This window comes from Aptenodytes forsteri, unplaced genomic scaffold (genome assembly GCF_000699145.1).
Source record: "Aptenodytes forsteri isolate BGI_AS27 unplaced genomic scaffold, ASM69914v1 Scaffold174, whole genome shotgun sequence".
Classification (NCBI taxonomy): domain Eukaryota; kingdom Metazoa; phylum Chordata; class Aves; order Sphenisciformes; family Spheniscidae; genus Aptenodytes; species Aptenodytes forsteri.
This window is the reverse complement of record NW_008794603.1, coordinates 1,354,756-1,372,188: the sequence shown is the minus strand read 5'-3', so window position 1 is coordinate 1,372,188 and position 17,433 is coordinate 1,354,756. Positions and strand designations below refer to the sequence as shown.

Genomic DNA, 17,433 nt, shown 5'->3' with positions numbered 1-17,433 from the left:
CACCCTGTACCCCCCCCCGCTACCACAGCCTTGCCACGCAAACCCAACAACCTGCCCGATGCCAAAATGTGTTAGAAATTCAGTCTGAATAGAAGAGATGCTAAGCATAAAGGTAACTTTACATTTCTGAAAGCAGAATGCTCCTTTACAAAATAAAATATACACCCTTTAACTACACACTAGTCTTTCATATTTTAAAACGTTCTGTAACGTATTATAGCAAATGTATTCCTTCAGCAGAGTATATCAAAATTTGTTGCTGACCATTGCTGTTTCACTACATAATTTGACAGGCTGCTGTTTAAATTAATATAAAATAACATTTTTCAGATTTTTTTTTTTGGTGTCTTACAGTGCTGTAGTCAAAGCGTACAAGTAGGCATTCTGCATATAAAAATATTCTCCAGATGATTAGATTTAAAATTATCTAAATTCAAGAACAGGCTGTGCAAACCACAGAAAAGGAAATTACTGAAACACCAAGCCAAATTTTTCCAGGAATAATTCCACCAGTTTCAGGCAGCACATGGATAGCTTTCTACAAATTCCTGCCTTTCGTGGAAGAGAGGTGTAAAACACTGCAGCATACTCCCTCTTAGATAAGAAAATGCACACAACACACTAACTCCATTAACACAGTGCTAGCTTTATGTGTAAAGAAATTGAACGCACTAGTACTGATTGACAAAACCTTACCAAAAAGGGGGAAAAGTTGTGAATTAGAGATCAGCTTTACACTTATTCCTACAAGCCTATAAACAAAGCTTTAGCTATAATCGAATTCTATTTCTTAATTTGTACATTTAAGACTACTAGGCTTACCTATCAACTTTATATTGTAATTCCTCTTAAAAGGTTTCTTCACTGGTCAAATTTTTGTAAACTTTCATGCGAATACTACCTTCTCTCGACGAAAGGAAGGCTTTACTGCAATATTTTATCTCTGTCTGTGTGGTGAGGATTAGTGAAAGTAATAAGGGAGGAACAAGGAACAGAAGACACATTAACGTGCGCAGTGCTTCTCCTCGGAGAATGACTTCTGCAAGGGTCTAAGGCATGCATTCAGTTTTCACTTACTCTGCCAAAACGCTTCCATTTCTGAAGCACTACTTCAGATTTTTTTGCACCTAGATCAGCGATGGAGTGGGTAATTAATGGCGACTGGGGGGAGGAAAGGGCTATTTCTGTCACGGCTAATACCGGGCGTCCTGACAACAGGATTCGATCCTGCCACCAAGATTCAAAGCGGCCGAGCGCAGACACGCACTCGCAGCGCCTCAAGCACAGAGGCGGAGTGGAACTGCGCTGGGTCGGATCAGAACAGAGCCTGTTGCAACAAACAAAATTCAATTTCAGGTAAAAAAATTTTTCAAAGGGAAGAGAAGGAAAGAAAATGTTGGGCAGATACACTCGGCATTGTACGGGCAGAAAACTGAGCAATTTAGGAGCTAAATGCTTTCTATTTATTTCCAACTTTAATCGAGCCCTAACAATGAAGTCATAAAATACAATGCAAAAAGATGAATTTCCACATTAAAAAAAAAATATAGGATTATATCATGCTTTAATTAAACCCAGCCAGTACTTACAGTGAAGAAAGTTGCAGGTACGTCAAGAAAGGCAGTTAGAAAAGAGACGGATATGCAAGATCTAATTAATGACAGCAGCTCCTCCGAGCATGTGTGAAATGAACTCGCCTTCAGCCTGCACTCACCGATCCCCTCAACGTGGGGGGTTAAAAAAGGGAAGAATATAAAGAATTATATAAGAATATAAATCTTCACAGTTGTAGGGTAACACTGAGAGCGGAGTGCAACGTACTGCTAATGCACTCTGCTTTTTTAAAAGGAAAAAAAATCCACACATTTAAGAGAAAACGTGCAAAAAGACTTTAAGGTATGAACTGGGGTTTTTTGAGTATTTGTATTAACAGTTCTATACTGTTATAGAAGCTATATGTATATGAATATCTATATGTATATGAATCAATGAAAAACAAAATACTTTTCTGTACATTTGTAGGTAATTTTTAAACAGATTAAATAAACTAATTAGCTGGTCTTTTATACATTTTATTTTGCTGTTTAGCCTCAGAAAAGCTTTTAGCTATTTAGAGAAAAACTCAATATGGAGGTGTCAAAAGTCACACCATTAATGCAGAAATTCTCTCTAATGCACCGTTATACCAGTGCCACAAAACTTAGCCTTGAAATGCCTCCTAGTTCCTCTCTCATTAAATGGTATGCCATTTTTAGCCAAATACTGAAGGTAAACGACACCTTTCTGCCACTAGTAGTTGGCATATCACAAAGGGCACAAAATAACAGATGGTATTATTAATCTCACTCATATGAAAACATTTTTCTGCATGGCGACTCGATGGTAAGAACCTGTTTTGTTTTAATACAGGACAGAATCCCAAGGACAAGAAGGATGACATTGGAATTAATTTCACTCTGATTCTTCAGTCTTCATTATGCAAATGAATGCTCGCTTTAGCTTGTCAGATTTGGCAATCAAGGCCCTGGAGAACGTCTGTAGCTAAAAACTTTCATTACAGCATACACGAATACTCCGCATGACATCTACTAAAAAAAGTCTCAAAGGATGGCATTCTGATATATAAACAATCATGGCTTTACAATAGATACTATGATTACTAATTATTATTCAAATTCCATACTGTGCTAATACTGACAAACACAATTTAAAAGTATTTCTTAGTGATAAAACCAATTACTATTTATCTCAAAAGTTTCCCCAAAATTCCCCATCATCCTGCTTCAGAAAAAAAAAATAACAGTCGTAAAAATGGTGGCTTACAGCTAGCATAAAAACCACTTCTCTTCCTTTGCAAAACAGAAAGGTTGCGGCATACGACAACCTAACTTGATGTATCGCTTATTCTGCACATCTTTTCAGTAATTCTGGTTTCTCCAGTGGTTTACTCTATTTCTTATAACCTACACAGAACTCAGCCAAGACGAAAAACTACTCTGCTGTGCTGAAGTTTCAAACAGTAAGGAAAAGATTCAAATATACTGTGTAATTTGTAGAACAATTTGAAGATTATTTAAAATTGGATTAAGAAGGGCTGATGGCAGTCTGAGCTTCACATTTTTAAGCTCAATTCTTGCAAACAGACAGACTTGTGTACACTGACACTATTTGCAGAGCTTTCCCGAAACCAAGGAAGCTTCATTCACGGCCTGGAAGTGTGGCGTCAGTAACAAGAAAGGAGTCATAATTTTTAGACAATATACACTATAACAGCTTCTGATGATAGAAGTACATGAGGTTTTCATGAATCCTTCTTAGTTTTCATAAAACTATTTTCTCCTGAGGTATTGATTGCCAATAAATTTTGCAAGCAAGTAGGTCTAAATGGCGACAGGTACTTTGCAAAAAGAAAAGATAGTGCCTGAGAAGAATTTCCAGTAATCTTACGATTCATCTGTTGAACATAAAAAGTAAAACGGGAAACGTAAAAACCTTCAGAACAGCTGGAAAGTGTATTCTGCCATTGTCAAAGGAAAGCAGACCTTCTAAAATTCTGGGTTTCTGTTAATCCTCGTAAGAATGACTTGAAGTTTCTCAACACAGCTAGAAGACTGGCTTCTTTCTTCTGCCTTGCAATACAAACAATTTACATATCTTGCTATCAGAATAACTGTGAGAAGAGTAGTAGTTATAATGCAAAATCAAACCACTCCTATACTGCACACATGCACGTGTACACGCCATGTAATCACAAGCATCCTCAGCCACTCGGCATTTTAAGCTGGCTGTCTCTCAAATAAAAAGTTAAGTGCAAAGTAGCTGTTTCGAGAAATGATGATACATTTTCCTGCCTATCTTGCATATTCAACTAGCAGTAAGATCATTTCCCTTTAAGTATTTTCAACTTTTTACAGGTTCCTTTTTTTGTATTTAAGATTTATATTATACCTACTTCATTAAAATCACTAATAGTTATCAATCTATCAGGGAAAGCAAATTGTCACTATTTACATGAAAACTATTTTTCTCTTGTACTATTAGACATGAAAATTTAAGCTGTTACTGGAAAAATACATACATTAAATACATGCAGCCCCAACCAGCAAGACATGTCTATGCTTACACTCCATTCGTGAGCTCCACCTCGACAAACACGGCTGGTGCCAAGATGAAGCAATGAAACAAAAACATGACAAGCTTAACTGAAAACACGGAAGAACAGTGAAATAAATTTAAAGGAGTAACAAATGGTACAACCTGATAAGCTATACCTGCTAACGAAGTCCAGATGAACTAGGGCAGTCCTCTTACACCCAGGGCACCCGCCATCTAGAAAACTCTAAACAGGCTTTATGAGGACGGCTGGAAAGTACTTGGATACCAGGGATAATATTGTCCATGTGACACAGTTTTTACACTTCAAAACCGTGTGGAATATTCAAGAGAAAAAGCAAAAATAAACAAGCCAAAAAACCCAACCGTTTATACCCTTCTCACTTAAAATCTGAAATGTTATGTAAAATTAACAATACTTTAGTCATACTTTTAGGATACAGGATAGACCCATGCAAGCTTTTCACACCACCAATTTACTTCGGAAACATCAACCAAAAAGCTAAAAAGAATCATTATAAAACCCCTAATATATCAGGGGGGGACAGGGGTGGGAGGAAATCACATTTCAACAAATAATCCAGGGACTGACAACTGCAAGTTTCTAGATAGTTTTAAAATGCAGTCCTACCACATACTACGCCAGAGGTATCCAACTTTTGGCAGCAAGGGAGAACATAATCTCAATTATGTCACTACCATGTCATTTTTCTGTCAGCTACTACAGACGGAAAGTACTTCTGACATCTTCCAATATTTCCTATGTTTACTGTCAACACGCTAAGAGTGCAGTTTTCAATATCCACTGAACAATTCCCCTAGGTATTTGTACACTGAAACTCAAGTCACAATTCAGCTCAGAAGACTGGACACAGTTAAGATACTACAGCAGAACCGGGTGATATACAAAAATGCTGAAATAAGTTTTCATACTGCAAACCTGATTTTTTTAATTGTATCTGCTTATTAGAACAAGCACAGCATGCTTCACACTTGTAAGTAAATCAAAAAGTTTTCCTCAACAGCATCTTTAAGATTTTCACGTTGGTTTCTAATACAACACTTGTTCAGACAGATAAATGCTGAAGATAAGGAAGGTATGAATGTCAGCGAAGTATAATAAAGGTAATATTGTTCATTCCTACCAACCTTTGATTGACAGATTTTCCTATTATTTGGAAAGGTATCCTAGATTTTACTTCATTTTAATCACACAACTACTAAAAATATTTCAAAACACCACATACATAAGCAATGACATTTTTTTTCCCTTGCCAAATTGTTAGTAAAGTTGCATTAAAAAATTCTTAAGTATAAAAGCAATGGAAAAAAAAATCATAAACCTTTCTGGTCATACAGAACCTCTCATTGGGTGGGAGAGAAGGAAGTATGAGTGAGAGGGCAGACTAGACTTTTGGTTTGAGCAACTTCTATCACTTAAGCATGTGCACACTGTTAAGTATATACATGTGACACCGTATAGTGTATGATACATATATACACACAGTATATCTACACTGTACAAGTTCACTCTTACATCATTATTCAGATTTTTTTCATTAAATATTTCTTCAGTTAAATACTTTCAACAATAAACCTTGAGATAAACCCCATCTATACAAAAATAATTAGGAAAGCAACACAAAAATGTGAAAATTATACTTTGTGCCATCAGACTTCCATGGGAGCTCACAGACTTGGGAGAACATCATTCCCTTCCTACTCTACTTTTATGGCAAAGTACCGTGCATAATAGCCAACAACATTTTCTGTATGTCAAGATGATCACGTACAGCAATTTAATCAAACAACCCCATGTTTTGGTTGGCAGGAGGGTGGTGGTGTTTGTTTTCTGGGTTTTGTGGTTTTGGTTTTTTAAACTGGATCCCTTGAGGACGAGTCCATGTGTTTCTCAGTGCTAGCTCCTGCCTCTGACACTGAGAAATACATGTTCCTCTTTCTTCTAATACTCCTGGCCTTTCCAGCATAACCAACCTCCAGTATCGCAACCATAACCATCTATGTGGCAGGCAGCAAGCTTGGGACTCACCTATCTCATGCCATAGCCAAGGGACCTGCAGAGCCGGGGAGCAGTCAGAAACTTCTGGTGGTGGAACTGCGGAAAAATGAGGAATTCCAGACCACGTGGCTGGTTATTTGGTTTTCAGGAGATCAGAAATTACTGAGAGATACTTGCTGGGGTTTTTTTTTACCCCCCCCACCTTCTTCTTCAAAGGAGGGAAAGGGTTATTCAGTATCTGTCAACATTTTCACTTGTTTCATGCAATCCCAACAGCCGTAGAGACAGACTATGGATGTACCATTTGGCACACAAAGAGCAGTGTAACAGAAACACCATTTCCAGGAGACACAAATCATAGTTTCAAAGATACTTATTTACCAAGACCCATTCCACAACAAACGAGTCCTTCATTCTGCCAAAATAGTTTGGCAGACATTCTTCTAATGTCTAGCATTTAAAATATCTAACAATAAAAGTTAACGGGAAGTTATGGAACAATTTCGTTACGGTAAGAAATACCTGTCAATTCACCCTCGGATGGGAGTCCAGTGTGCTAGGAAACATGGCATTTTCTGGCTGGAGCTTGTACGTTCAAACCAGTGAGCACCACATCTCTCAGTAAGACACCCTCCATTTATTTATTTAATTTATTAAGTTTGCAATCAGAAAGAGACGTCTGCTATGCTAGTTTTCCCTCAAGCTTCAGAAATGCTTTTTTCTTGAACTGTGAGATGAATCTATAAATAAACTTAATGTATTGTCACAATATCCAAATCAGCACTTTAAATTTTGTCAACAAATGTGTGACAAGACTTCAGTGCAATGTACATATTCATCCATCCATCTATTAAATCTTTATGGTATGCTATCAAAAATACTTGCTGCCATTGTTACTGCAGACAGTGCAATGCATACAGTAATCTGACAGATAATCATGTTACTATGGAAACTACCAAAATGAATGCCTTATTTTCTAAACTTGGCCATAACCCCAAACTTTTATTACAGCATCCAAATGTTTCATTCCCTTGCTTTATATGATCATAACACACAGACCTTTTCTCTTTAAAAAAAGATACATAAATACATAACAGGATTTAAAAAAAAAACCTTCCTCTGATACTGAGTTTTCTTCAAAATAGAATTTTAATAATTTCCACTGATTTCGTGACAAATCCTTTTTGTAGCACTTGAGAACATAGTTAACAACACAGAAATGAAAATCTGCATAAAAGCATTAGACACCAAAATAATAGTAAAGATTTGTCACCACTTCATGAAAATCTAAAACATACATTGACATTACAAAGCTACATTAAAAGCATTATTCACGTTGCAGAGACAAGCACTCAAAGTTACAATTTCATCTCATTACTCATATACACTCATTTTAATTAATCACACTTTCTTTACAATTACTGTTTCCAACATGGCACACGCTCCCTATTTTGTTCTTTAGAGAGCAATATTTTACTTCTCCCAAGCTCACTACATCTTTTAATCTGGACAGAAAACTGCCAACAAGTGTCTTCAAAGACAGCTTTCCAAACAGGAAACACTAAATTTAACTAACTTATTTGGATTTGAAATTAAAGATTAGAGGTTTTTCTGCAGTAAAGTCCTTTTCCATTTCAAATCCCTTAACCATGAATGAAGGAAGAACACTTAAATGCACAGAAAACCCTCCTTGACTCCAGGACGCGTTCTTCCCGACAAGATGCCTAGAGACGAATTAAGATCCTCCCTCTCTCAACTGTTGCACCAGGCACAATAAACCACCCTCCTGGCATGACGGAAGCTTGGGGGACAGTCTGATTCTCCAGGAGCATTTGAGGTTATAGATGAAAGGCCATGCATGTAGCCAAACAGATCAAGAGGGATGAGGTCTTTCCCTTTTTCAGAGTTACGTTCCTCCTCCTATCAACAGCAGCTTAACGAGAGAAGCTGCGCCTCCGACTACGACCGCTTTGCTGGCACACGCCGTCTGGTCTCTGCCCCCTGGTCGCAACCAGGCTGGTGAACTCCTAGTCGTCTCACAGCACCTAACCCAAAGGGACGATGCTCTTAATTTGGTTCATAGTGAGGAGTTGCAGCAAGGAGAAGGCTACAGTAACCGCAAAACAGAGGTCTTGTGAGCATTCAGAATTACCCTAATTAGTGGAAAATTAAAATAAGGCTTAATTGATAAGATGCCAGGCTGTCAAATTGCCTTGGCTTCAAAATGGTCTGTAGCTTTTTTAACACGGCAGCAAGACCCAGCAGGTGCAGTTTATCGGACAGTAATCCACACCCGCACGACAGCAGAGCGCAGCTGAGAAGTAGGGTCTTCTGGGACAGACAGCTCTGCCGAGAGATTCTCACCGGTCGCCAGCAGGCGCCCGCTTGTTTTTTCCAAAAAGTGCTGGCCTTGCAATGTTTAGGCCACCTTATTAGACACGTTATGACGTCCGTGATGGCAGCTGGCTTTATTATGATGTATGCAGGCAAATATCCACAGCTTCAGTAACATACACCATTTGTGGATTTGTTTCAAGATGTAAAACCCTTCTCTCAGCTTTTTAGGATTACACACCGAGTATTTGTTCAAAAGCACTTCATTTGTGCGTTCGGAGAAGATGACTTCCAGAGTTAATAAGAATGTACTTACAATCACAAAATTGCTGGAAGACAACGGAAGCAGTAAAGAAAAAGCTCAAGACATTTTTTAAATAAAAGGACTGTGGCTTCAGCTTTTACATACCATACCATACCTTCTTCACAAGATCCTTCTTAATCTCGCAGCTTGGAATTTAATAGCATTCCAGTATGGTTTAAACATCTCCTTCATTGTAAGTTCATTGTGCTGAGTAAACCAACTTCTAGTTTGTGCATAAAAAGAGACTTCTGCTTTTAACAAAAAAAAGACTGTTTCTTCAAGCAGACCTGAAAGCACCCTGTCCTGACAGTTGAGAGTACTGTATGTTTCAGAAGAACTGTCTGCTAGGAATATTAGCTTGAAAATGATCGGTTCACAACATGAGGAAGATTCCTTTGCAATCCCTTCCTTGGGCAGCTACCTTTCCGCTTATCTGTCACGTCATCCATTCACTCCCACCTACTCTAAACAAGACTAGATACATTCCCACACACACAGACCTCGAGAACCAGCTTTTCTGAAAGAAACAGACCTGTCCTTGAGAAAGATTTGAAACAGAGTTGTCATTAATACTAGTGCTGAACGTGACTGAGTTGTACAGTTCTTAGCTGGAAGCCAAACAAGAAATACATACTGCACCAACACGGAGCAGAAGAGCCCGAGACAAGTCGGAACATCTGACAAACCAAGCACTATTTTCTCCTGTGTGATGCTGAATCCACAACCGGCTCAGGTTGCAGTAAGGGTCCTTCAAGGGGCAATACAATACATCATGAATACTCTCAGACTTCAGAAACTAAGCAATGGCTGCGCTGCGCCTCCCATCAGTTTACTCAGCGCCACATTCCCGAAGTCCTCATGCACACACCCTGCAGGGTAAACATTAGGGATGCCTGGCTTTTTTTTTTTTTTGGACTTGCCAACTTGTTTCTTCCCCTCAAAGTCCTGTCTAAGCAAACTGCTGACTGGTGCACCTCGGCTCTGGACGGTTTGAAGCCGTAAGTCAGCTTTGGCTCCTGCTTTTGCGGGAAGGGCCGCACAGACAGGAAGGAAAAGAGAGGAGGACTTCTCCCCAGATTGCTCTCTGCCATCAGGAGCACTGCTAAGTGCCGCCCTGTCCCCTTTTCCACTACACAATACACATTTTATTTCCGTTTGGGGAGAAGCCAGACCCAGCTTCTACTTAATGTGATGCTCTCCATAAAACCTATACCTGTCTCATAGCTCTTCTGAAATGATTTAGGCATGGTCAGACCTACTCTAAACCTCCTGAAATTCAACGTAAAACCTGAGTTTCCAGGGAAATCTCTACGTGTCTTACAGCAAGCTGCACAAAGGCAAGGAGCCTCTGGGAACAGGAAGGGACTGCGATCCTGTTTCTATGTTACTGATGGCTCTTGAAAGAGCTCCCCAATAGTCTGTTTGATGCATGTCCTGGGAACTTACTCCTCCGCACCTCATCAAGATTTATCAGACAATGTTGCCCAAACACCACTGCGTTAGGCACCCCGAGGTATGTTCAAACACCTACACTACAACGTCAGGAGAAAGCAGCAGTGACACCCCTCCACCCTCTGGACGTGGACCCTACACGAAGGGGAAGCAGCACTGCTGACCTACTGATAGGATAGTTCCACAGTTTCTGCATCTGCCGTTGAAAAACAGAGACGGCTGAAAGGCTGTCCAATATTAATCTTCTCCCAAAGTAGGAAGTAAGTTTAAGAAGTAAGTGATGTTTCTTTCAACAGTGGCACAAAAATAGATGCAAGTAAAGATGACTTGACTGAAAGCCAGCTCGGGGTTGATTAGGATAACACTTGCAAGTTGTTAAGCAATACCACTAACCCAGCGCAGCGACAGCTCATTTTTATAATGCTCAGCTTTCATATTTGTCACTTGTACACTTAAAAGATGTACAGCAAGGCATCAGAGGGGGATTTCTGACAGCTGCGTTCCAGTCTATGGACTGTCACTGCTTACAGTTCAACATCTACTGTACAGCTGTCTTTATGAATCATTTAGAATGCAATAATTATGACTGAAAAGGCAGGGAATATTTACCTCTTTCACCTATAAACACACCATTCTACATAAGCAGAATCTCTCCTCTCTAATTAATGATGAGGGTGATGGATTAAGTGACTTCAAATACTGGATTACCATGTCTCATTTAAATGTCTATTAGAATATTGATTCTTGTTGTGCCTTTTTTAATATCCTTGTGGAAATACTGTAATTATGTTGCTTTTTATATTTACAGATAATTCTGCATTCTTAATTAGAGTGACAAATACACTATTAATAAGACAAAGGTGATGGTACCCATGCAGGTACTTTACAGCAAAAAAGCAGCACTACACCTCATTTCCCTCATAATGGCTCATGGCACTTACTGTAAAGAGGTTTCAGTAGTCTGTTGGATCAGAAGCTACAGAGGTTTAATTTCCTGTAAAGAGGTTTCAGTAGTCTGTTGGATCGGAAGCTACAGAGGTTTAAAAGACATTTCTAATTACTCCACCAGAACACACAGTTTCAGCAGGAATGAATGAAGACTTTTGCTAAATCTCCATAACAAAGCAAAAAATTACTCCGGATTTTTTTTGTTTTCAAATATGCATACTGACATGGCAATACATATGACTATCTAATATAACCAGAAATATTTAGGACATTGGAAAACCCAAGTGTCAGACAAATTAACTTTGAATTTAGTGGACTGGAATATAAGTTTCATTCCAGAGCAGATACACTTATTTGGAACAGTCTGTATAGTATTTCAAGTCTGTGGATATACTAACACAAAACCCCATGAACTACATACTAAGTTACCAAACCTTCAATTATAACTGCCAATGAGAAAAAGTGGGTTTGTTGCAGTTATTTATGCAAGGCTTTGTTTAGTGAATTAACAGTCCTCATCTACTAAACAATGTTTTCCTAAAACCGAAATCTTCTAAAATGAGAGCGTTCAGTGATTCTTGTTTACTGGAATTGTTGTCATTTAAGTCCATATGTCACCAAACAGAGAAGAGGTATCAGTCAAGGACACGTTTTTAAATTCCACAGTATTGGCGCTTTTTTTTTCCTCCTCCCTTTTAAACAACTGATCAAAAACTTAAGGATAAAGTAGATTAACTCTGCTTTTTCTTGTTTTGTTCCTTTGTGGCAGAAGCCTTCTAGAATTTCTGTAATCTCACAAAAGAGACACGCAATCAATTTCCAATAAAACTGCGCTAGTGTCCCCAAACATTACATACACTTTCATAATTCTTTTAAAATGTCTTATAATCAAATATTCTTCCAGGATCACGTAGAATATGCATAGTATAGTAACAGACACTGTATTTCTTTTACCAGGCTTTAAAGTAGAAATAGTGTTATATATTCAAGGTAACTTGTTTCTCAAAACCAAGAGCAAGAAGAGTAGTATTGCTTCTAGAACTTCTGTGCAGAAACCTCATTTCTTTATAACACGCACAGCACGTAGAATTCAATAAGTTGAATGTAAAAACAAAAGTAATTTCAAGTAGTCAAATGCAACAGAGTACTTCAAACTAAAAGTCCAGTACTGCATAGTATCATGCTGACAAAAAAGTGTCAAAAAGGTGAATTCATACTTGCAAGTTCCAAATGTTTTCATTTAAATTTGTGTGGTGGTAGCAGGGACATGTGCTTATGGGGTTTTTTTGTAGCCTAAATTGACTTAAAAGTTGTTAATGTTCAAATAAAATCTGTCATTCTAATATTTAATATTTTTCTTTACAAATCATCCAATTACATAGCAAAAAATGCAACCGATTAAAGGCATTTCACAAGATGTAATCAATTTTGAGAAAAAGACAACGCATACTTCAAAAACAATCTATGATCACTTTTCTGCAACTGACAGTATAGGTAAAATGGGTTGTTTTAGTCACGATATGCCAGATTCTTGCCTAATATTTGTTTAAAAATACAGCAATTCAATTACACAGGTTAAAAAAAAAAAAAGACCTATGACAACAAGCGATATCCTTTTTGTTTGGAAAAATATTTTTTTTTTTTTTTTTTTTAATATCATGCAGCTATTTATATGATTGGAAGGTCAAAGTGAAGTCTTCCAAATACCTTTTGAGCAAGGACTACCGTGTGACAAACCCATCACTGAACAGTATTTTCATTTTGAATTATTGCAAAGTTATCAACTCAACTGAACCATAATCCCCAAGTGCTTTTAAAAGGATGACAATGATTTATCCTGTGGACAAAAATGAGGATCAGTGGTTTAACATACATATGTATTTATGATGAGAGGAACAGCCTCAGACACAATTTTTGTCTATTGTTAACTGTAAACATGTTACAAAAGCAGCTGCGCTAGGTATAATTAATCTTGTTTCAATCCTATTAGAGATTCAAAGTATCATCCTTCTCCCATTTTCTGAACCTAAACTTCTGAAGAATAGGATGTTAATTTACAAGGAAAAACAAACACCTGTATTTCATGAATTTCTACTCCCTCTTCGTCTTGTGACTTTCCCATAGATTTATAGTCTTAACTGCATTCGGGAATCAACATTACAGTTTCTACAGGTTACTGTCAAGCTCATTGCAAGTACCAAATCACTGCTTGTGTCTTTTGGATGCACAGAAGCACACGATCTGTCCTGTGAATGCCTGCTCTGGAAATTAGCAGTTACGAACCCAAAAACTTGTAGCTTCTGTGAAGGTTCAGTTTTCATGAACTCCCCTTTAGTAAATTACATTGCTAAAAATATTTGGAGTGAGACGAGAATCTCTGCTCCGTCTGCATTTGAGACGTGATCCTAATGTTTTCATAGGGTAGAGAGAATCTGTCTCTTAAAACAATTGTTTCAGCCAGAGTTGGCAGTTTAAAAGCAAGCTTACAAGTAAGTATCTTTCACAAATGAAAAAACAATCAGAGAGCATCAATTCTCTTGTAGGTCAAATGACTTCTGATAAAAGAGGTTCTTAATATGTTTACTTCTGTTTTCTCTTCCACGTATCACAGACATTTTATATTAGTTTCGCTGAAGAAAACATACAAGACTCAGGCTTCGTTATGGCAAAGGTCAAACACTAAGATAACTGAAACTAATTCAGAAGCCACTAAAGCACTACAGAAACAAAGTACCTCAGATCCTGGCATTTTGTCTGTTTGACTTGGAAAAAGAATTTAGAAAGTACAGAGCAACATATGAGGCCAAATACTTCCAAAAGAAATCTATGACCTTCAAAGATAGCTTAGACTTGGCACTTACCCCTCAGAGCAGGCAGCAGAGACCTCTCTTTCTTGTCATCACATTTATTACATTCACTAAAGTATAGAAGTAAAAAGACGTCCACAAGCACCCACATGAGAGAAGTGGCTAGAACCACCTTGCAGTAAACAAATCTCCTCATTGCTTTACTTGGTTTCTAGCTCAAAAGCTGAGGAAAGACAGCAGTTGCTGAGATGTATCAAACTCCCACAGTTAAAATCCAACACGGAAGCAGAGACAAGCATCCCACTGCAAGCAAAGAAAAAGAATGTCTGAATTAGCTAACAAGTACACACAGTTTGAAGTGAAAAATTTATAGAAAAGTGCAGCGTGGAGATCTTTAAAGTAGCTGTTTCTTTCCATACATACAGGTACTTTCTGTTTTTTACCATCCTTCTATGAATATGAACCATTTTGACTTGCATACATCACGGACAGTCTACGTAACTTGCCTTCATTTAGAAACACACGTAATACACATATCCCTTTCGTTCAATGTAACACATTTTCATAAAGATTACACAAAAAGACAACAAAGCAGTGTCAACAGACAGTTCTGATACTCATCATTTTATTGAACATTAGACAGATATTATCACAAAGAATAAAACTGAATTTTAATTTTCCTCAAATAATGTGTTTATAATGCTATTTTAAATATGGCCTCTGAACACTAAAAGCAAATTAATTTTTATCTTGCAGAAAAATTCTGAACACCATCTCACTACCACCAAAAATGCCTTGTGAAGGAATGCTTCAGTCACCCACCTACATATTTAGGCTCTTGCCTGCAACAGTAAGTTTGGTCAAGAAAAGCTAAGTGTGAGGGCCTCCACATCTACTCTCAACGCAGATCTGTAAGTTAGATGACTGTATTTACAACCTTACGCTTACCATTATAAGCTGCGTTCCACGTCAAGACTGGGAGGTCTGCTTCGGCCATGCTTCCAAAGCACTACCTTAGCACTAAACCACTGGATAACTTTCCAGGTGCCTATAAAAGAAAACAAACAGAAGAAAGGCCTTACCACTTGAATGTCTTTTCTAGTACATAAAGAAGTTTCTTACAGTTAAAAAAAGCTCTCATAAGTTTTGCCTGTCTTTTCTAGTACATAAAGAAGTTTCTTATAGTTAAAAAAAGCTCTCATAAGTTTTGTCCGCATTTTAACCTACGTATCTTAATTAAATGTAATTTTATACATAACACTTTTCTATCTTAGTTCTGAAAAACCTTCAGCTTTTCAATCCAGCAGCACCACAACTGGTAACACTCCTGGTTTAACACACTCCTGGCCCGGCTTTCTTCACACATCGTTGCACTCTTCCCACACCACCTCACCCCGCCACATTACTTTCTGTTAAAATGGATTTCTGTCCCTCCCAGTGATCCCCCCAAGGAGCACAGCGTCACGTTGACTCCCACAGCACGCAGGGAGACGAGAACCAGACAACTGGTCCAGTTTATCTCCTTGTTCAAACAGCAGCATACCGGGTGAAACACAGTGCCGAGGGAGCTTCCCTAACAGGTCATTTTCAGTTTCGGTAGTTCCCACATATAAGAAGTTTACATTACGTTTTAATTACAGTTCATTTGAACCAATGAGATGGAAGAGATGGAATGATTTAAATACAGTTTTTCAAATTACTCTTGAAGAGCTATTTTACTATGTAATCATTAATAAAGTTTTCCATCTGTCTTAAGTATAAACACAACCAATAGGTCTGTTTTGTGCTGAAGCGATTCACAGCCAGTTGATTTAAAATTTCAAGGGCTCCGGAATCCTTGTCTCAGGTTAGCACAATCCATTTTCATGCCAGTCAACAGGAATAGTTTAATTATAGGAAGAAAATTACAAAGAAAAAACAAATTAACAGAGATTTTTATTAGAAAAAAGAGAGGAGAAAACAGCGGAAGTGTTAATTCTCCCCACGCAGTCTCTGTCACCATGGTGGCTGTAATTGGCTTTTGTAGCGTTGAGTACAATAGTTATTTGTTCAGCACCAGCTGAGATACAAAGGCACCTCCTCCCCAAACTCTTAATAATACAGAATTTTTTTCTTCATCGGTTCTTGTTTTAATATAAGCGAGTAAACCTCAGAAGTGCAGCAGTCATCAATGGGCGATTGGAAAAATCTTCCATTCCCAATGCTGTGGAGTTTTTAAACCCATAGTCTGTACAGGAACCACCGCAGTCTGCTACGATGCATTAGCCAGCTGCGCAGCTTTCGGGTGTTTGAATAAAGGCGGTGCAACAGGCTATTACAAAGCTAGCAGCAGTGACGGCAAACTCCTTTTTTACAATAGTTAACATTCAGATGCAATATTCCTCCCCTTGCTTAAAAAAATAAAACCCACTTTAACCTTTCAAAGTCCAGCTAATTCAGGGTACTTCCACGCCCAGGTATGCGCAGCATCTCTTTGCGGGGAACCGGCAGCGCAGCCTGCTGCGAAATGCCGTTGGCCTCAAGCTCTAACCATTAATCCAGTCCTGGGTTGCTTTGCTACAGATGTGAGGATTACTAGTGGCAAAGAACTAAGCCTCCTACTCTTCACGTCCTATAAATACCTTTTTTTTTTTTTTAGGAAGAAATTAAATAAAGTATTTCATTGCCCAGAGAAAAACCACCAGCAGATACTGTAACTTAGCAGCCCGTACAGTCCCAGCCAGTTACTCTGCAAATGTACACATAAATGCCTGTAGGAAACCTCACCTGTCGGTAAGTGTGAGGCAGCTGGGGAGGACTACATTTTTTTCTTGGAACGCAAGTTTCAAATTTGTGCTACAAGAGCTATCTATTTGGGGTGGGAGGGAGCTTTCAAAGACACATGGCGGAGGCTCAGTCCCACCGCTGAATCCGGTGGGTGCCTTGCTCCTTGGAGGAACCGGCTGGGAACACCACGTTTCGTTCATGTGGGATGAGGAATTAAGATCAAACGGTTGAAGAGGGACCACTTGTTTTCTGCATGGTGTTTTGGTGAAAGCCACCCTCCCTGCCGTAGGCAGGGCTGACCAGCTCAGCCCTTTCTCTGGGCATACATGAAGCCAGGTGGAAACCAGAACCGGGTACTATACCTGTAACAGTTCAGGTGCTGCTCAGTTTAAACTGCTCCCACTCATGCCCGAGAGCTCCCGGGCTCCACCTAACCTCCCCACAAATAATCCTCAAATTAGCTTCTACTTCAATTAGGGTTTATTTGAACAAATAAAATAAGTAAAAATCCATGCATATTGAATTCCAAATGGATACACATAGAATCATAGAATCATTGAGGTTGGAAAAGCCCTCTAAGATCATCGAGTCCACCCATCGACCCAACACCACCACCCACTAAACCATGTCCCTAAGCGCCTCATCTACTCGTCTTTTAAATACCTCCAGGGATGGGGACTCCACCACTT

The 17,433-nt window shown here is 38.6% G+C and overlaps 1 protein-coding gene across 1 annotated transcript in view; it reads right to left on the bottom strand.

The window, feature by feature from the left end:
• GALNT13 (polypeptide N-acetylgalactosaminyltransferase 13) overlaps positions 1-14,992 on the bottom strand; it is a 148,366-nt gene extending 133,374 nt beyond the window's left edge. The window contains exons 1-2 of the mRNA XM_009273149.1: positions 14,927-14,992; positions 14,033-14,281 (exon numbers count right to left, since the gene is read on the bottom strand). Coding sequence (XP_009271424.1) covers positions 14,033-14,174 — 142 coding nt within the window. The 5' untranslated portion in view covers positions 14,175-14,281; positions 14,927-14,992. The remainder of the gene's footprint in view (positions 1-14,032; positions 14,282-14,926) is intronic.
• Positions 14,993-17,433: the final 2,441 nt, after the last annotated feature.